The following is a 22,278-nucleotide window of genomic DNA, read 5'->3' on the forward strand; positions in this document are numbered from 1 at the left end:
ATAAATAATCGTTATAGTGGTATTCAAATTCGACTTTAAACGGATACAGTCAAATTAACTGTGACATGAACAATAACTTAAATAATAAAAAAATAAATGTATTAACCAAATGAATTAATTAAACAAATAAATTTAAAAGCCGACAATGCCTTGGTGGTTTCTCTGAGGCTGCAAGTGCTCATGGGCAGCAGTAACCACTTGACATCAGGTGACCCACTCGTTTCTTTGCCTGGACGAAAATGTAGAAAAAATAATTATTAAGAGTCCAGTGGCGCAGGTTCATAAGCGTCGGACTGTAAACGCGTCAGGTTGTGAGTTCGATGGCCAGTCTAGGAAATTAAATATTTAATATTTTCATTTCCTGATTTTAGTAACGTAGCGCCTCTAGAATTGGAAAGTGGGAAACGAAAGGGTCTCAAAAGGAAGGAAGGAAGGAAGGAGTGCCTTAACACTAAGTTCCCAGTTTCCCTCTGCCTAAATAAGAAAAAAAATAAAAATTGCTAAAAATATTTGTTCAAAAAGTAAATGAATATATCTCAACTGTACTAAGACATTTTAAAGTTGGTTAGAAATTCAAAAATAAAACGACAGGTAGTCTGTGGAGTATTAATAAAATAGTTGGCAGGCGCACCTGTGGGCGGGCCTACACCCGTATGGCGGGAACGCTTTGTTTAGAGGTGAAATTAAAATGGCTTCCTATTTTTTTATTTAGGAATTAATTTTAGATAATTGAACATGCTTGCTTATATGAAATATCATAAGATTAAATTTATTATAAGTTAAAGTTTCCATATTATTCCATACGTTCTTTCCGCGAAATCGAAATAAAATAATAGGTATTTTGATATTACTTCGTTACGAAGGTGGTCTCTTTTTGATTATGGCAATACTTGTGAGATATTTGCTTCTAAAGTGTTTACCATTTCAGTTACCAAGTGATCGTATTCTCCCTCCCTAACTTTTGAAATACGAAGTGGAAAATTGTAAAAAAGGGGATTTTACAATTCAACAGACAATTTCAAACGAAAATTAGTTTAAATAACATTAATTTCGTAGATTTCGATAAGAACCTCCCCCTGTTTAATGTCGACTGAAAATAGCATATCAAGAACAGTTTAATGGTGGTATTGGTAATATAGGTTTTCCCAACTCACTCTTGGCCGATTTTTTGTGATTAATAATAATTACTTACCAAACTTTTGTTATATAATGGTTTGATCCGTGGAAGGAAAGAAGTGAACTGTGAAACTAGGTCACACTTTTCTCCAACGAAAGTAATTTATCTTTTGTTTTTTTATTAACGATGCTACGAGAAGCGACGGGCGGTATGAAGTGTTTTTGGTACTTTGAAATTTTTAGAGTTTTTGCTTAAAGTTAGAAATATAATAATAAATATATAATATTCTTTATTTAAAAGTCGTGCAATAAATATATAGCTGGTGGCAAATTTAATTTCTTGTTTACTAGACCTTTCTTGTTTACCGCGCGGTTTCGTCCGCTTGAACTATACATATATTTATTTTTAATATGATTTAATTAATCAGGTATACTTATGACAATATTTGAGTATGGTAGTCTATACTTATATATAGATTATAATTCTTTTTTGAGATTTTATTTGATTCTTTTATTTGAAACTAGCGGCCCTCTTGCGGCTTCGCCCGCTTTTACTACTGGATTATTCATATAATGTATGTTTGCAAAGCACTTAAGATAATGTGAAAATTAATTAAACCCTAATGCAACCCGCATTTTCGTAGTTTCAATAAGGATTTTCCAATTGTTTTACACAGCAAGGATTTTTTAGTATGTACCGTATGTAAGTATTTAATATGTATGTATTTAAATCTGTGCTACTAATCTTTTCAAGTACTTATTAAAATATATATTTAAATGACTATTTTTAAACGGAAGAAATTATAAACAAAAACCTACCTACTAATAACTACTACAAAAAATTTGAAACCAAATATATCGCGCTGAAATAATACATTCAACTCCAATTATCCAATACGTGCAAACGCATCTAAATCTTCGTTGCTATAAAGGCAGGCGGGTTTTTTTTTCGAGCTTGTGGTTAATGCTGAAGAGGGTATTCTGTCCCTGATGAAAAGCAAGCACTACGTGGCTGCCTGTGAGGAAAATTAAATAGAATGTATCGGCCGGGAATCGAACCCGGCCCGCTCGCGTGGCAGGCGAGCATTCTACCACTGAACCACCGATGCGTGTAAGGCAGGCGGGCGCGGCGGACGCATGGCAAGTGGCGAGCCGTTTCGCAGCAAGGATTTTTTGATATTGTAACAACTTCTAAAGTACTTATTAAAATGAAAAACAGTAAAAGACAGTTTTGATCTACATTAAATGGCCAACGTAACTAATATATTTATTTATATGCTGTGAGTAAGGGATAAGTGAAACTTGAGTAACATACACCTGAGGTGTCAACGGCGGGATGTGTCAACAATTAAATGCGTTTTTCTGTAAAACTATTCGCAATTTCGAAATAGTGTAAAAAGCAAATTTTATATTCGTTTAACGTAAAAAAATAATAAAGTATTTTAAAGGATAAGGATTAATACCATTATGGAAAAATATGACTCACAATAAAAAATATATTGAAATTGTTATTTTTAGACAGAAAAATGATCACTACACGTTATTCTTAAAAGATACGAATATGCCGTCGCGGACTTTTTTGTAGATCTTATTAAGAGAAACAATACTCTAGTACATTATTTTCATGTAGTACTTACCATTAAAGCAGCGCATGCGCGAAAGTGTCTCAACGGGTAGGACTTTATACACATTTATCATATTTATGTTAATTTACATAAGAATGTACAAATAATAAACTATATATAAACCTTCTATGAAAAATACTCGACCTAATGGTGAAGACCGCATTAAAATCCGTTGGGTGGTTTAGAAGAAGAAGAGTTAGAAACAACAGACAGACACGAAAAGCGACTTTGTTTTATAAGATATAGGATAGGATAGGATAGGATAGGATGTTGTATTTACTAGAAAAATGTTTTATATTTCTCATATATCTAGGTTGACAGTAGGCACGCGCTCGGGGTACACGCAGTATTTTCCGCTAAAAATCCAATCGTTCAGGAATTCCCATGTAAAAAATATATGTTCCTCTACAACCACCATTATCTTTCAGTTTTAGTCTCATAAAAATCGGTTCATAGTTTCGGAGATAAGCCCGGTCAAACAGAAAGATAGACAGTTTAACTAATTCGGCTGGAAAATGGAGAGCAGAATGTCTTAGCACTAACTCCCTTCTGCCTACCCAGTCAGGTAAGTGCGTGAACCGTAAACAAATAAGTTACGTGAAGAAATTACTAATACATTTTCTTTCTTTTGATAAAGATTCTCATCTGATAAATGGGATTCATCTCATACATACATTGATACAATTAATTCTTATAAGATAACGTTTTATATTATCATAAATAACCTATTATTAAGGCAAAGTCGATGAATATTCAGAGACTCTTGACTCTTGAGGTCTAAAGTACCTCATATGTACATACAAATATGTGAACCTTTTGCTAGAACTGCACGGTTTTTCTGCTATATATTACGTATTTCTTTGAGTACGTCGTATCGCTTTGATGCAAACAAGGTTTTGTATGTCATATTTACAATTATATATACCAATTATTTTCCTGGCCCGGCTAGACGAAACTTGACATTGAACTCTACTATCCAGTTCGTTCTGACGTATTTCTTAGTGTATCTTCTCAGCTTGCTTCTCAGATTTGCGGAGTACGCAATTTATTTGAGGATAAAATATTGTTTAAATAAGATGATAGCCTCTAGGATATCTAGGCTATAATATAATAAGAATTTCAAATAAGTTTGAGAAAGTAGCAATTAACCATTTATTGATAAAAATATAATAAAATAATGTCAGATTTCTTTATTAATCTACACCAATAGGTGTAGATTTATAAGAACTATATAACAGGCTCAGCTTCACGCTATATTCACATGGAGAACAGTGTTAAAACACTCCGCTCTCCACTTTCCGCCGGATTCTGGAGGCATTACGTGTTGAGAAGTGAAACTCAATTCAACCCCGCCTGGACGTCAGAAATAAAAATATTAAAGTTTCCTAGAGCGGGAATCGAAACCACTACCGTCGCGGTTACAGTCACACCCATTACAACTACAATATACATATTAGATTAATATTACATTACTAACATTTGCATTATATAGCATTAATTAGCTTTTGTTGACGTCACACGGCCACAAGCCATCAACTGTTGTATAACAGAGTTATTTGTTACCACATATCGCAATATTGGAAATGGAAAGCTGTTATAAATCTAGTTTAATCTCTTTTTAGATATTCGGATTTAAAGTTATATATTATTTATGTTATATTTATTCTTGGCAGAAAAGTAAATTTTAAAAACAATTTTATAATTGAGTCTTAAGTTCGTGTTGTGTTCCCCATCGAGATTTTTTAGAGTTCCGCACCGTAAAAGGTAAAAACGGAATCCTTATAGGATCACTTTGCTGTCCGTCTGTCAGTGACATTTATCTCGAGACCGAGTTGAGTTATAAAGCTGAAATTAATATCAAATATTCATATCTACGATCCCTTTAAGCACAAAGAAATTAATTATAAACTACTACATTTCATACAAAATGAGTGTATGTGCCCACAACTTTTATAAGCTACCGTACTACCGTACTTCCGATTGACCTATAATCCTGAAATTGGTACAGAGGCCTCGATGACCGAATTCGACTGGTACTTCATCGGTTTTTGTGCAATTTGACAGAAGACACTTATGAATCCGATGTCCATTTTCGGGACATTGTGTGTTAAATGACGCCATGCATTGTCTGGTTACCAGAACAAGGAAGGGAAAATAACTCTTACCGAGAGGAATCGAACTCACACCCGTCCGTCTAAAGTCAGAAGCAAATGGAAGTAAAATCCATCAATTAACAAAAGAAACTGATTATAAGCGAGGTTGTAACATTTTCAAGGAGGAAACTCCTAACTTCCCTATAAAATCTCTGTAAAGAATATGGAACACTATTTTCGCCATCTCCTCAATAGGCACGTGTTCCGTACACATCTATATTCTACATGCAATAAAGCAATCTATCATCGCCCAGCCCATATTGTAGATCCAATATATGTAGAAACACGAACGTTATATTTGTGTGTAGATACTCGTAGGATATACCTACGAAGATTGTATGAATATAAATATACTAGATCTATCCCGCATATATCGGGGTAAGCAGTGCCGCAGTAGGAACCTAGGATTAAGACAATTCTTTCCCTACTTTCCGCCGATATTAGACTTTCCGTTAAGTGTTAAGTGGCGGTACTCAACGCCGCGCTTGGCTATAAATCAATCTAAATAATTTTTTTAGCAAAATGTTAAAAATTAATAAAAGAATCAGTGAGTGGAATAACAAGTATCCATGGACCATTCGGTACAGTACAGAAAAACAAAAGACGCTGTTTTTTTCTTATTTACTTAGTCTAGAATTGTGAAAGATTGTGTAAATATATTTCTTTTATGTCAGACAATCATATTAGATATCCATATTTATTGAAATGCCAATTTATGTTAGGTAATTTATATAAGTAAGAACTATAATTACCATGGTTTTAGTGTGTCATGAAATTTGTGTCTCAGCTCTCCGCCTATTTTTCGAGGCATTGCGTGTTGGATGGCAAAATTCAACGCGTGGAAATCGCCGACTAATAGAGCGATGGAAATAATTCACCCCCGAAAGAGAATCGAACTCACAACCATTGCATTACCTGTCAGACGCTGCTCCACTGCGACTTGATGACCTCATAAAAAATAGTTTAGATTAATTTATTTGAGTACATTGACCTGATAAAGAGGTTATGGCCCACCCGTCCCTTGAAATTTGCTTTTATTGTTAATTGGATGTGATTACCAAACTCATATAAATTGATGGGCTTGGTGGGTATAAAAACTGATTATTATAATTAGCTAGCTTTCACCTACGGCTTTGTCCGCGTGGTCAATAACTCGTACTTATTGTGGGAGGTTCCTCGTGAATGAGTGGGTTTGATGAAATATAGGTGAAGCATATGCAGTGACTTCTTCAAAATCTCAATAACGTTATAATTGTATTATATCATGTTTTCTTCATACTTCATAGTAAAAAAAAAATCTTCAAAACAAATTACCATTCAAATGGCAAACGTTCTTTGGAGACCTCTTCAATTCCACGTTCTTCAATTTATTTGACTTAAGGATTCTCGGAGGAGACGTGAGGAAAAATTTGATATAATTTTGACGCCTTGTTTACTGTCAATGTCAACATTTTGTTTTTGTAATATGAAACTGTATTCACGTTCTTTGTATTCTATGAGAGTGGCAGCACCTTTTTTTCATTTATATTATAAATATATAGATATATATATATATATATATATATATATATATAGAAGTCTGTTGGTACTTAATACGTCAAGTCAATAGGAATGTGAACCTAATGGTTTTCCCGAATATACAATTCTTAACCCTCGCCATATAACAGTGTAGGCAGGTGGAATTTAGTGTTAAGGCACTTTGCTACTTACCGTTTAGTTTTCAAGACATAGAGATTTGAGAGAGAGATCGAGATTCAAGACATTTTATTATCAGAGTGAAGAAAAAAAAGTAACTCGTTACCCCGAATTGGCATTGAATCCACAACCGTCGTATATAGTCAGAGGACTTTAAATGTGTATACATACATTTTGAATTAAAAACCATACATACTATCGCGGCAGGCGTGTTAGCCGACACGCACATGAATTACACGTCAGATTCACATACATAAATCACCCCCTACCCCATATTATATTCAGGTTCAATTCAGGGGCTGCTCTATCTGTACAGTTTTTATTTTGATTGCATATTGTTGTAAAAAGCTCTCTTTTTTTTGTTTTTTTTTTTATATCTATGCGTATTTTTATTAATTTACAATTGCAATTGTAAATAAAAACAGGTTAAGTGCAAGTCAAAATTGCTAACCGAGGCTTCTATATCAATTTTGGATTGTAGGTTAACGGGAAGTATAACTTATAAAAGTTGACAAAGTTTGCACTCATTTTGTATGAAATTAACTGCTAATATAAGTTTGCAATTATGTTTTTCTTTGAAACATCTATAGATTTTCACTTTTCGGAATTTTCCTTTATTTGTATTGTAAGTTATCAATTTCTGCCAAATTTCATGACTGTAAGTCCACGGGAAGTACCCTATAGATTTTAATTACGCGGAAAATTTCCTACAAAATACAGCAAAGCCAAAATATTTCAAAAATGTATAAATATGGGGTATCAACGCCCTCGTTGAGAAGTATCGAGGCCGTTGTGGCGCAGTGGACCTGTAAACATTGTGCTAGTGGGTTCTGATAAAACGTAGCGTTGACTATAAGGGGAGTCTTTACATTAGATTTAAATTCAACATTAGGTTCCTTTGTCTACCATGCTGTAACGAAAAAGAGTCAAGTGGTAAAACATGGTATATATTTCAGTAGTTTTAACCATAAAATATTTGTAAAATATTTAGGAACAGCGTGAACTTTGAAAATTGCATAACCACGAAGTACGTAAACTATCTGAACCGGTTTTATTGCTTGAGTGCGCTTTCAGTATTATTCCATGTTTCAGTTTTGGGAGTTTGGTATAAGGGTATTAGATCCTAATCAGTACTTCGTATCGTACGTAAAATTTAATTTATTGGTATTTCGTAGAAAAACATAAAATTTTTTTTTTGTATTCACTTTTCACATTTTCTACTTGCTTATATTAAGTGAGAGCACTCGAGCGACGAAATAAATGGGGGATTCCCAAGAAATAAGATGTTGCCATTACACTAAGTGATCCTAATATTTAGTATAAATATTCAGATTTTCCCTTGTTTTGACATACAAAGATCAAATGAGCGTATATTTCCTAATATAAGCTAGCAGAAGGTACTTCTGTATTTCAAGTAATACCTAAGTAGAATAAACTTGGTTCTTTTCACTTTATGTTCTTTCTAACTTATACGTCGACTTCGTAAACAAGATTCCGGAATGTAATAAATTTTGTACAAGTATTATTGATGTTCGCTGTTGATCAGTTAGAACATTAGCTTCGGGTTTGTCTTTATTTTTATTTCTTTATTTTATGTATGCGAGATAGAAAACACTAAGATATTAGAACAGACAAACAGCTTTTTTAGTTTGACATTTTATTCCTCATTGCTGTGTAAACACTCCGTTTTTTACTTTCCGTCCAAAATCAGCTTCCGGTTTAGTGGCGGAACGTACCCACAACCATCGTTTGCAATTAGATGGTGTTCCATTGCGCCATGATGAAATCTTTATACATGTAGAATACTAAGATCTAAGAGGTACCTTCCTCTTGATCCGTTTCTGTCGGAATTTTGAGAACCAGATTCTCAGACAGAAACGGAACAAAACGGGGTTGTCTTACTATATTATTTCTATTTTCTTTTTATATTTGATCTTATTTTTTTTTCCTATAAGTAAATCTTATATGTATATTTTATATATGGGATATAAGTATATAGAAGAAATAAATACTAAAAATTCAGTACCATTTTACGCACTATACTGATACGTCTTGTCAATTTACACTTACATAGAAAGCTATAAAATTGGGTGTGGTAAAGCATCGACAGTTTTATAGCAGGATTTTGTTTTCCACCTCGGATGTTCTTTTGGATGAAATTTCCATAAAGTCTGTAAAATATTTTCGCTACCTGGAAATATTACATTGGAAATTAGGTCACTCATAAATTTAATAAAGTAACGTTTAATTTAAAAAAAAAAAAAGATACTTTTTTAAAGAGCTTTTAGGTACTAGTGTTTTTTATTTAAAGTTTTATTATTAGTTGTTGTCATAACTCAAGCGCGGCGTTGAGTTGTGCCGCTTATCACGTCACGCAAGTGCGGCAGACTAGGAAACGAAAGAGCCTAAATGGATACGGCGTATCTTAACACTAGGTTCCTAGGTTCCCTCTGCCCATCCTAATATATAGGGGGCTGTGTGAAGCTGAAAATATATTAGGATTTTCCAAAAGTACCTTAATTTTCTTTTACGATTTCCTCAATCGGGTTATATTTCGTCGCAATAAAGCACAATATGTCGAGTTAATTTGCAATAAACTTTAACGAGAACTGCCATAGCCTTGAAAGTTATGCAGCTAAGTGGATTAAGTGTTCTGTCGTAGTTCCATACAAATATATTATAGGATATAGATGATGTAGGTATATTATGGCGAGAAATCCTCGTGGCTATGGGTTCGATCCCAACTATACGCAATATATTGTTTACATTTCCTTTTTTACTTTCTCCATTTGATACTTTCTTTATTTATAGTGTTTTTAAAGTAAAATTTATAAATATTTGATATTTATGTTGCGGTATTTGAACCTGCGCTTTTTAAAAACCGTCGGATCGCTCTGATAACCAAGCCATACATACGTTCTAACAAATGGCTCTTAAAGCTACGTAATTTTTTTGCACTTTACTCTAAAAACTTCATATGTTTTACGAAATATTTTTATTATCTACAGCGTGTTCTTTTTTAAATTAAAACATTATATGTATAGTTGTTAACATAAATATGTTGAATGCAAAAGAGAATCTCTTCAGCCTTGTTCACAAAATATTTTTTAAAATATATGAGTACTTAGGAAAAAAGCGGTAAGGCCAGCTGTGACAGAGAGGTACAAGCGTACGACTTTAAACGCGACAGATTCTGGGTTCGATTCCCAATTGAGGAGTTGAAATATTTAATATTATATTTCTTCGCTCTGGCAAAGCGCAGCGTTAGGTTCCGCCACTTAATACGCAATAAACGCGTCCACGATTCGATGTAAAGTGGGGAACACCACCACCTCGTATTAAATGAAAGGGAGTGTCTTAACATTAGCCTACCAGGGTAGGCAGAGGGAACCTTGGAACCTAATGTTAGGCAGGCTAAGGGATAAGCTACAAAAAATATGAGGATAAGCTAAAAAAAAGTCTAAAATGCTTGTTATAAATTTCATTATGTTTCATAATCGTGTTCGCCATTGTTTATAATGTAAACAAATTTCATCGCAGTTTCAGAGTAATGTACCGAGTTTACTTTACTCTTTACTTTTTACTTAAGGAAATTATGAGCAATTTATTTAAATTTGCACGTTATGTGTGACGAGAGTGTTAAAATGTGAAAAACGACTTATTTATTTTCTTTTTATTTTCTACCAAGAAATTCCTGTTTAGAATCCGTCCATTTAAAGGCATTTATGTATATGTTGCATATCGGAACTTAACGCCACATTTTGTCAAAACCAGGGAAATGGTATTTAAATATAAACATTACCTTCAGTAGGAATCGAAGTCACAACTCTCGATTTAAATAAATATCTATTGAAATAAAATGTATATAATCTTTTTAAAATATATATTTCTGTAGTAAATTATAAAACTATGCTATGCAGGAATGAGACAAGTGTCATAGACCACGCGGGCGAAGCCGCAGGTAAAAAATTATATAAAATAAAATGTAAAGCAAACGAAAAATGTATTAAAAAACAATTAAAAAATTATAAAAATATTCAGCTGCTTCCTTATAGTAAATTCCAAATACATTTTTGTAAACGATGATAAAGGTTTGTAGGTCAAGGAGTAGCGTTGAGCTGGGAAGGTATTCGCTACATCATTTTATTAAATCTTATAAAATACGAAATAGGTGTACTTCTTACCTGTTGGATAAAGGAATATTTTTTATTATTTCCTTATTTTTTATTATATATTTGTTGAAGCTACTCTGAATATAAAGAAAACTGAATAAAAAAAACATATAATAGATAGGGTGGAGTAATATATTGGGAAAACATATAGTTTTTCGGCAGAGGCCGTCGCGCCGCCGTAACCGCGGCGTTATTGAGTTCGATTCCCACTTGGGGAATTATTTTCATTTCCTCGCTCTGGTAACAAAAGGGTAATCAGAAAAGACCTAGTGTCTATCTCCGAGTCATATCTTCATCCTCTACTTTCTTCAAGATATTAATTGTTGAGTGGTGGAAGTACGAGGAAAGGCCGGCGTTCGTTTTGTTGCCACAGCGAGGAAGTGTAATGTAAAAATCATTCCCCCGATTAAGAATCGAATCCACACACATCGTTTTACAGACAAACAAATCAGAATCAATTCAATATTTAATTAAAATTCTACAATACTAAAAGTAATACGCATTCAGCAATGACCTTAAAACGTAAACCAATGTAATAACAAAAGTATGTATCGTAGGCGCTTGTAATTCAGCTTTATGACTCAACAGAGCACGCAAGGTTATAATTTTCCTTTTGCATAATATTATTATACTCTATGTCAATTATTATAATTTAAATTATATTTCTCTTTTTCTTCCTATGACGTAGTGGTGGTGATGATAGTACACAATGTTGAATGATGATAGTGTTTATGGATTCGAATCTCGGTTGAATTAAATGCTTATATTGATTTTCTTGGTTTTATTAAGTTTTCTGGCATTTAGATTACGTAAGCGATGTTTAAGGCGTTAAAATCTGCGTATTTCATAAGTTCTGTAAAATGTAAATAATTAAATAGCTTTTTCATTTATTAGTAAGACATGAAATGATGTCTTGTACGGATTAGATGGAGAGTATTTAGTTAGTAGAACTAAATGTCTCCTACAGAATTATGATTATGAAAACAATACTATGAAAGACTTCAATTATTCTCAACTCTCACTTTACTAAACTGCAGAGAAAGTTCCTATCAAAGGCATTTTAACCCTATTCATTTAATATATTATAGCTTATATACATATATTTTGTATGTACCGGCTTAGAAACAACCCGCAATTAGGCACTTTGGATATAAAAATATAAAAGCACTTAACCGTAGTAGCGTAGTGGGACCAATTGTGGATTCTAATTTCACTTAAGATAATCCTTAATTTAATCATGTACCTACATTTATGTGAAGTCGTCCTGGTGTATAGGCATAGCGTCTGACGGTTCTGGGTTCGATTTCCACTCAGGACAATAAATTATTATCATTTCCTTGCTCTGGTAACAAGATAAAGAGTGGCCTTCATTACCGCTGCTCGGCAGTCTGGAAAATCAAGCGGAAAGTGGAAAAGAGAATGTCTAAATACTAGGTCCCCCGTGACTACCCTGATATATGCGGGTAGCGGATCTCAACGCCGCGCTCTGGTAAGACGACCTCTTACCAGAGCGAGGAAGTGAAAATAATTAATTCCTTTGCCTGAGAATCGAACTCACAGCCAGCGCCACGACGACCTCTTACTACTTTCATTAATGTAATTAATACATGTTTCCTTTGTTACAGTTATGCATGTCGAAAGGAATGAATACGAATTGATTTAATTATACGTTCGAGTAACAAAAAGTATTCAAAATGGCGGAAGCGGAAGGAGGAGCGAGCGAGCAGGATGACGTTTCATTCTTACGAACGGTAAGCTATAGTTTCATAATATGTATATGTTAATATTAATTGGAGAATATTTTGTTTACATTTTTTTGGCACTACAATTTTTTTTTTCTTAAACTTTCCTAATTATAAAGATAACTGTCGTAATCGTTTTACGCTATTATTGATATGGATTCAAATCGGACATATTTGTACAATAAATAATAAATATTTAACTGATATTCCCTGATATTTCGTCACAGTGTAACATTGATATTGACACGAGTCTTTTAATTGATAAAGGTATAAAATATATTTTATTTACCAGATGTCCATAATGTATCGAGACTGTATACAGTTTGTCCTAATATACAACCCCTAATATGATGGCAGGAGGATATCCTTAAAAATATTCTAACCTTATAGCGAATATAATTATGTAAAGTTAAGTTATATTTTTAGAACTGTAAATGGGTACAAATACAGCTTGAAGTTTAGTTTAGCAGAATTACTTAAGTGGGGAACGGAGTGTATAAACACTAGATTCCCTCTGCCTACCCTACTGTGTGCGAGATACACGCAGCGTGAAGCTGATAAAGCTGAAACAATGAATTAAAATTTAATTCTCCTCTACAATAGTTATATATATATATATATATATATATATAGTATTATAGGAAATACTTCAAGAGCAATACATTTAGCTGCCAAACGACCGTATAATTTAGATCAGCGGGATAATTACGGAGATGTAACACTATAGCTATTATTTGATTACGAGTGACGTAAGAGTGGCTGCTGGGGAAACATTGGGAACTTTAATTAAAAATATCGATAGTTGCGATAGTAAATTCTTATCAAAATGTTTAAAAAAAAAACGTAGGTAAGGATGGTTGGGATGGTTATGAGTTTCATATCCATTAGAGGTTATTCGAAACAAAAAGTATAAAAATATGACCGTAGCGAGATTTGATTCTAATCACGTTCAAATTCTTAATATTTTCTCGTGTAGGTTTTCCTAAAAAATATATATTTAAGTTTAAATGCCCCGATTATACAGCACGAGGCATAATAAAAATAACAATAAGAACAAAAAGAAAATGAAATATTATATTTTCATTTCTTCACTCTAGTGTTGAGACAAAGCGCGGCGTTGGGTTTCACCACCCAACATGCAATGTAGAAGGATTCGGTGGAAAACTTCCAGCGCGACCTTTAAAAATCAGGAACTTGGAACTTTGTACAATAAATAAGGCTTATTCCGACACAACTGTATTTACCGCGATTAAAGTTATGTTGTTATAATTATGAAAATGTATAATTTATTCATAATTGGTTTGTAACAAAGGAAGGCTTTTAAATGAGGCCACTCGTAGCGCAGGGGCTCAAAGTATGACTGTGAATGCGACAGGTTGTAGGTTCGACTCCTACTCGAGGAAATGAAATATTTTATTTTTGGTGCGGTGTTGAGTTCCGCCATTCAACATGCAATACCTCCAAAATTCGGTGTGAAGTGGGAAACAGAAATGCCGTAATGGGATCGGAGTGTTTTCACTCTATGTTCCCAGGTTCCTTCTGCCTACCCTGCTGAGGGAACAGCGTAAAGGTGAAAAAAGTTCTTAAGTAAGGTTGTAGAATCCAAAAAAAAACCTGATTTACTAGTAAGTATTAGTAGGCAAATGCGTTATTTCGCATATAGTTGCTTAACACTTAATGCCTCGAAAAATTCGGCAGAAAGTGGGGAACGGAGTCTCTTAACACTAGGATCTTGATTCCGCTATTTACGGGATACAGTGTGAAATTATTTTTTTTAAATCGTATCGTTCAGGCGGGCGTCTGTTCTCGTTGACTCTTGACTCTTTCCGGATTTGAATCCTAGAGGATTGAACACGTAGAACAAATTTTCATAGATATATATTATATACTATCAACAGTAGCGTACATAAAGTTCTTTTAAAATTTTTGAATGTTGAATAATAAATAAGCAACGAAAATATTTCAAGCAAAACTCTAATAAAAATTTACGATCTTAATATTCTTCTTATTGTTACACTGCAGCTTTAGCTTTTATGTCGTTTCTGGAGCTGCAATTTTTTGTATACCTCATAAATAAAATTTATCTTTTAAAAACATAAACCCTCAAAGCTCAAAACTTGACGTTATTTTTTCCCCACTAAATGTGTATGGCCTTTGGTTCAAATCTCTTTTTATTTAGCTTCATGCTTTATACGCTAGCGAAGTAGACAGAGAAAATGGAGAGCCACACGGTAGTCTTTAATTCCATTTATTCATAGAAACGTAACTTTTTTTAACGTAGCCTGCACTACTTGAAAACCGTTAGAACATGTGGGAGAAGTGTGACAATTTATCTTAAAAAAAAAACATTTGTAAGGAAAAGTGCAGCGTTGAATTCCGCCATTCATTACGCAACGTACTTACCGTTTCAAGGTTGCCTCCGCGTACTGTGCTATATTCGGCATACAGGGATAAAAAATCGTTTCTAATATTTTAATTATCAGACAAGTAGGTAACTCTTATGTATATATACATAAAATCTATTCTATTAATATATCAGCTTATATGAATCACCTCTGGGTTTTGGCAGACCATGTTGTGGCTAATTTTAACTTTTAAATCTACAATAAGTATGTGAATTACATTATAAAATACTAGCTTTGTATTTTTTCTTCAGCTTCACGCTTTATCCCGCTTATTGAAGAGGGAAGACAGAAAATACCTTTTAATAAGACACTCCGTTCTCCGCTTTTTTATAGAATAAAACTGCGTGTGGAGAGTTTAAAGGCTCAAAGTTAAAGGCTACTTTAAATTTTTTATTATAAGACGTAGAAATTTAAAGGGGAACGTAAGAACCTTGAAGAAAATTTTCTATGCAAATGGAATTACTTATACCTACAAAGCTTAAAGTAAACCTATAAAACAAGTCTTTTTAACTACTCCTAAAAACTTTGCAACTAAAAGGCAACATTAATGTTCTTTGAGGAAAACGAGATGACTATCTTTATTTATTTATTTATTTCTTGAAAGAGTTATTTATTGTTGGTAAGAAAACTATTACAATACAACGAAAACTAAAGAAATGGTTTTAATTAATTCCCTTATTTTATGTTCATAGATCTTTTAATTATCACTAGTTCTATTTGTCCAATTGAAAGTTTGTGTTGATTTTTTGAGCTTCAAGCTGTATCGCGCATTTAGCTGGATTTCTTTAGCATTTCTTTTGGAGTAGAGAAACTCTACGCCATAATCCATTCGCAAAAGTGACAAATGAACCCACAATCGAAGAAAAATTCTTTCTTCTATTAGTATAATGTATTACATTTAAGTAAAGCCGAGAATATCAAAATCTAGGCAGATATAGCCGAAAGCGAAAAGCTTATATCAGATATACTGGAAATGAATCCCAATACCTTAAAATTAAAAAATCATATTGGCAAACTGTGATGAAAAAATGAACGTCCATGAAAAAGTAATATTATTAAATCCTCGCAAAGTTATCACAAGTGAATGATGGTAAAGTATTTTATCTTTGTATAAAATCTTGGTGCTCTCTCCAGCATCGAGGTCGAACACCCCATCCCCTATTCAACTTTGCTTTATCATATCAGGCTATTATATTGAGAACAATTTGACTATAGAATTTATACATATTTATGAAATTCCTACATAGTATTTCGCTTGAATTTAAATTACTTATTACTTGTTTAGAAAATTCTGTAGGTATTGTTGGTGGTGTATCTTAATTCTTATGCAAATAAAGAGAGTGCGGACAGATTTAATTCTGTATTATTTTTACTAATCTTAGAAACATAATCTATTTACGGGTTCTATTCTCCAAAGTCTCCGCTAGAAACTTTCACATTATTTTCACTATTTTTTATGTTTTTGGCATATTTGCAAGTTAGTGTACTTTTTGCTTGTACTGAACTACTAAATAGAAATTTGATTTGTGCCTGGCAGTGAAAATGGCCAAGTCATATTTAGAGCTTGAATTTTATCTATGAGAAACAAACACACATACAACAAACTTGCAAATATCGTCGCAATCATCCATTGGTCCACTGTGCCATGATGACCTCTATATTCTATTAATATGAATTTAAAATATTTTTATTATTTTAACCTAGTTTTAGAATGATATAAAAACTACGGAAGAGCGAGCTATGGAGGTATCGTTAATTAAAGCGCTTCTATTAAACCTTTGCAACCGATATTGCCAAGGGTTGGAAATTTAAGTTTTATAAATGTTAATGGAAATTATATTATGTAAAATATAATTCCTCTTGTAATTTTAATAGGAGAGGCCATCATGACAATGGTACAGCGTCTGTTTGTAAGTGTCAAAGTTGTTGGTTCGATTCCAACTAGGACTAAATAATTATTTTCATTTTAGGTAGACGTTGTGGCATTGAATTTCACCTCTCAACAAGCATTGTCTCTAATTCGGGCGGAGAGCGTACGACACTAAGTTATAGAGAGAGAGAGTATATACAATTATACATTCCGAGGTTCCGTAAGGAAATTGGAAACATTGCCTCACTTGAACTAGTGGCGTACCAAATTTTGCCCTTATAAATTCCCTAAATAAACCCCTCTAAATTCATCAATTATAACAAGGTTACAGCTCAAACTTTGGTCACCATTTACATAACCTTCAGACAGCTTATAGAATTTCGTATTCTATGATAGGACACTATTAATGATCTTACTCTGAAAATCCTCGTAGCCTAATTTCGCAGAAAGTTATTAATTACTCAAAGATTATTGTTTCCCAGAATGAGTATGGCTTATATGATTTTTTTATTATTATCTAAAACGTTTATATATTTTTTTTAATTTAGGTCGGTCTTTAGGTAAAAACATAAACATATACCTAAATTGTCATTCCTTTTGCACTTTCTTTATTCGCTTCATCACATCATACATACAATATTAAATATTTGATTCCCCAGAGTGGGAATCGAACCAACAATCGCCGATCGATAGTCAACAAATATTTCATATTAAAAACTATCTTATTAAAATAAACTGCGTCGCTCAGATTTAAACGCAAATGCAATCCTATTATACATATATGAAATACTACTTACCTATAATATAAATGAATTGGAAGATGAATACGTAGAGCATGGAGTGTGGACTGTGTCATGCGTTTCAAGTGGCCAAGTTAAATATAACTCGTCTAAGAATAATCTAATGCAAGAGTTTATTTCTGCCTTTGCAGGTTGCGTATTATAGCAGTACTGTTGACGTCAAATTCTTAAGTATATTTTGGAAATATAGACGTATTGGATATCCACAGATAAAATATACATGAATTTTTCGTCTATTTAACAGACAGCGGTTCAACATATAAATAGCGATTGTGGATTTGAACTCCACTTGTGGGAATGAGTTATATTCATTTCCACCTTTTGGTAACAAGACCATTTAACATGTTTCAATAATGTCTTGAAATTTGAGCGGAAAGTCATGCTTGCCATGCGAAAATAGCGTAAAGCGTAAAACTGTTATATTTAAAGGCTCCGTTCTTTTCATTTAAGAGTACGGAACCCTAAAAAGGAAGCTTGATATATAAAATACTCAACGACAAACGAAGCTTTAAACAATGCTATATACGAGTTGGAACGTCGATTCATCAATTATTATAATAACATAGCACTCAGTGTCATTGGCATTTCCTGACACCTACAACTTGGCACCCGGTCAGTGCCAAAAGCACGCCACCACTTACATATTATTATTGTTATTCATATAAAGAATATTTTTATACATTTGAAATCAAATCTATACTTCTATACTTTAATAATATAATAAAGCGGAAGAGTTTGTTTGTTTGAACGCTAAGATCTCTGGATCTACTGGATCGATTTACTTTGTTTTTGTTTTGTATGAAAGCTGCATTCTTCAGAAGTGCTATAGGCTATATAATATTACATTACATATATATACTAATATATTTTAAAGTACTTTCTAATTTTACATGCAATTTATCCTGCCATGTTAATAACAACCGTCGTCGCTACGCGACCGCTTTCGTTCATTTTGATATTCATCCTTATGAAAATAAATATAATATAATAGTCACTTTTAGCATTTCATCTAGATTGAAATTATATTTCTATAGAAATTATATTCTCATATTTCAAGCAGGCGTAGCCGCGTCCGGGTCCGCTAGTTTGTTATAAAATACCTTAATTTGGTTATGATAATGATATTTCTGTTTCTATAATTTATAATTATTTATAAAATCTGTCGTGGCTGTTAGACTATATGTGGCGCTGAATTTCGCCAGTCATATCACACAATTTCTCTAATATAGGTAAGAATAGGATAAAGTACGCAACGTGACTTAACACTACTCTGCCACGCAGGTACCTGTATACCTACAGCTGCTTTTTTAAATTATATATTTCCCAATCGATACAATATGTTGGTACTGTCATATATTATTTCATTAATTAGGTAGCATGCAGCATGCCTCAACTTTTCCACAATAACAATTATATACAAATAATCTTAAATAAATTAACAAATCAACATATTTCTTTTATTTTCTTAACAATTCAAGAAATAATTTGAACAAAAACTGTCACTAACAAATTACTCAACGTGACAACCCTAGAGCCATCAATCATTCGTCTTTTTTCATTAGCTTCAGGCCACCACGGACAAATAGAAGCGAAGTTCAATTGAATTTGGTCAATATAGAAATATTCTAATACTGAAACCTTATACAGCCTATTTTGGACCGCGAGTGGTTGTTTTTACCCATGTTGTTTATAATATCATTACATCTCTAGATACAACAACATAGATATATCTACTAACATAATCTGTGAAATATATGTTTTTATATCACAAAATATGTCTCGGCTGCGGAAATGAAATAGAAAGGAAAATATGGGGCGCGAATTGCTTAAGCTTGTCACATAGGTACTCTTATATAAATTTTTTCCTTATGTATGTTGGGCGATTTGAAAGGAGCTTATTGTATAAAAAAGATTTTGTTAGTTTTATTGTTATTGTGGGTTTTTGAAATTAATAATTTCATTTGAATTTTGAAAAACAGAATTTGAATTTGAATTTGAATTTGAATACGGTATTTCTATGAGGCCGCCGTAGCGCAGCAGTTTCCAATCTTAAATGAGACGCTTATGTGGGTTTCAGTCCCATTCCTAATGTTCCATTCCCAATGAAGTTAATCCTATGATAATATTTTATGGAATGTTCATCAATAGTGTGTTGCCATGGTAATGCTATTTGAAATTAAAATCGTGAGGCCCTCAGGGCTATTATAGGCATTCGGTTGTTAAAAAGTATATAAAATCTGATAACTTAATCCAAATAACATTTTTTTTATATTTTTTTATATAAAAAAATATCTTTAGATAATTAGGACTTTTACTTATAAGATATTATATACCTTTTTTGTTTTCTATCCACAGGAAGACATGGTATGCCTGTCGTGCACAGCGACTGGTGAACGTGTGTGTCTTGCAGCGGAGGGGTTTGGTAATCGACATTGTTTCTTAGAGAACATAGCTGATAAGAACATACCGCCGGATCTATCTCAATGCGTGTTTGTTATTGAACAGGTAAATATGTTTTTTATTTTTACTTAGATTTGTATGTACAGTACGGCCAATATGTCGCTACCTAAGGCGGTAGCGAGGTTAGACTTTCTGGGTTTTTGCGCATTGTTCATCCAGAAAAATCTTATTTTCTTAGGTACTACTTCTTATAGTATTATTATTTATATCAAAATATATTTTGAACTTACATCGTTTTTTTTATAAAAAAATTGAAAATGAGAGAGTAACATATTTTCGGCAAGGGGAGAATGGAGTTTCCTGGCACTAGGTGCTATTTCTCCATCCTCATATGCATAAAAAGGCTAGAAGCCTAAAAAAGTTAATTATGATAATATATTAACGAACGATTTTCCAGGCGTTGTCGGTAAGAGCTCTTCAAGAATTGGTCACCGCCGCCGGCTCGGAGACCGTAAGTATTCAAAAGATGTTAACTTTAAATACACATGTAAATTATATAAAATTAACATTTGAACACCTATCCTTATATTACTGTTGCCTTTTAAAATAATTTTCAATGAATATTTCAACTAAAATTTTGTCTTAAATATTTTTCAATCTAAGATGATAATTTTGTAATACGTTATTTTATAAAATATTTATTTCTTATTTAATATATTAAATTAAATATCTTTTTTTATTTAAAAAAACGTATTGCAAAATATTTTAATCTAATTTATTTTACTATAAAGGTTTCAAGCAGCAAATCTCTATATTCTACACATTGTAATATTGTAATTAACATAAATGTGTTCATTTGTGAATAATATTACCCTTTTTACGTACTAGCTTTGTATTTAAATTTTCCAGGGCAAAGAAAACTTATTAGTGAGTATATGAATATATGAAATATCGGTAACAAATACGATCACAACGAGTTATATCTTAAAAATTTCTACTAAATTTCCACTTTTTCCGAACTATTTCTATAATTTTCCATAATATTTTTTCCAAGATATTTCTCGTGGTGACGTTTTGCATGACTTTGAAGTCACATTCTTCTTATTGTGACTGACCAAAGTGATTATTCAAAATTTTTCTTTTTGTCGCTAAACTGTTTTTTTTTTATAACAATTTCATATTCGTTTCAATATTTTGACACTAATTTTGAATAAAATAATTGGTTATATTTTATTTCCATAATTTTAAATTTTATATTCAACACATTAGTAGAAATATACTACAAAAATATTAATTAAATAAATATATGTTTCAGAAATAATACGTTTATAAAATATACTTTAAATAAATAATATTTTCAATATAATAAACTTATAAAACAAACTTTAAAGAACGTTTTCTCATCAAATAAGTAGTTATTAGTTTTCTAAAAAAAATAAAAACATAACAAATTAATATTATCCAGTACATTTTGCACTTTATTTTTGGATTTATTAATTTAACTAATAATTTTAATAAGATTTATTTAATTCTAGTGATATTTAAATTTGTATAGCGATTATAGACACGCATGGTAATTTAATCAAAAATAATAATTAAAATTGAGCAAGTTTGAGCATGAATAATGAATTATATTTCTTAATACAAGTTTTGTATAACAAAACTAAGTTACCAATGGGTGTGTACAAAATTAATACTGCTTAGACTTATTATTCTCACATTTTTGATTTATCATTTTTAAGTCTATAAAATCCTTAAGATGAATAAAATAAACATTTTTTTTATTATTACTTGTTATTTTTAGTAATATAAATACATTGTTAATATTTTCACTGTAACTCATCATACTGAAAATATTATTTTGAAAAATATGCCAAAAAATCGTACATTTATTTTCAGGGCAAAGGAACTGGTTCAGGTCACAGAACGTTGTTATACGGCAATGCTATTCTTTTGCGTCATCTCAACAGTGACATGGTGAGTACAATTATTTTTTATTTTTTTTGAGGAAAATATGCAGTTTTTTTTTATATATACATAATAAGGTAGTGCAAGTTGATTTCCTACCAAACAAATATGAAAAAATGTATACATATATTGAAAAGTGCTACCTTTTCTCCAGTACCATTCTACCAGAAAACGTTATACTTTTTATTTACTCTAGTTCCATGATACATAAGAAATAAATGAAATATTTTTTCAGTACCTCGACCGACAATCGAACCCATAATCTTACGTATTTACAATACACGCTTGTGCCCCGGCGCCACGACTGGCCTAAATTAATTTAGAAAAAGAAA

At 32.2% G+C, this 22,278-nt stretch overlaps 1 protein-coding gene across 17 annotated transcripts in view; it reads left to right on the plus strand.

Annotated features, from left to right (window-relative positions):
* Positions 1-22,278, plus strand: part of RyR (Ryanodine receptor) — a 98,901-nt gene that overhangs the window by 5,475 nt on the left and 71,148 nt on the right. For 12 of the 17 annotated variants that reach the window (XM_085188063.1, XM_085188071.1, XM_085188079.1 and 9 more), the window contains exons 2-6: positions 12,387-12,512; positions 19,934-20,083; positions 20,436-20,489; positions 20,888-20,905; positions 21,878-21,955. In XM_085188063.1, coding sequence (XP_085044189.1) covers positions 12,456-12,512; positions 19,934-20,083; positions 20,436-20,489; positions 20,888-20,905; positions 21,878-21,955 — 357 coding nt within the window. In that variant the 5' untranslated portion in view covers positions 12,387-12,455. The remainder of the gene's footprint in view (positions 1-12,386; positions 12,513-19,933; positions 20,084-20,435; positions 20,490-20,887; positions 20,906-21,877; positions 21,956-22,278) is intronic. The other 5 variants (XM_085188181.1, XM_085188188.1, XM_085188163.1 and 2 more) reach the window with 1 other exon arrangement.

Source organism: Heliconius melpomene, chromosome 1 (genome assembly GCF_056956725.1).
Source record: "Heliconius melpomene rosina isolate 202511_hmr_F chromosome 1, ASM5695672v1, whole genome shotgun sequence".
Taxonomy (NCBI): domain Eukaryota; kingdom Metazoa; phylum Arthropoda; class Insecta; order Lepidoptera; family Nymphalidae; genus Heliconius; species Heliconius melpomene.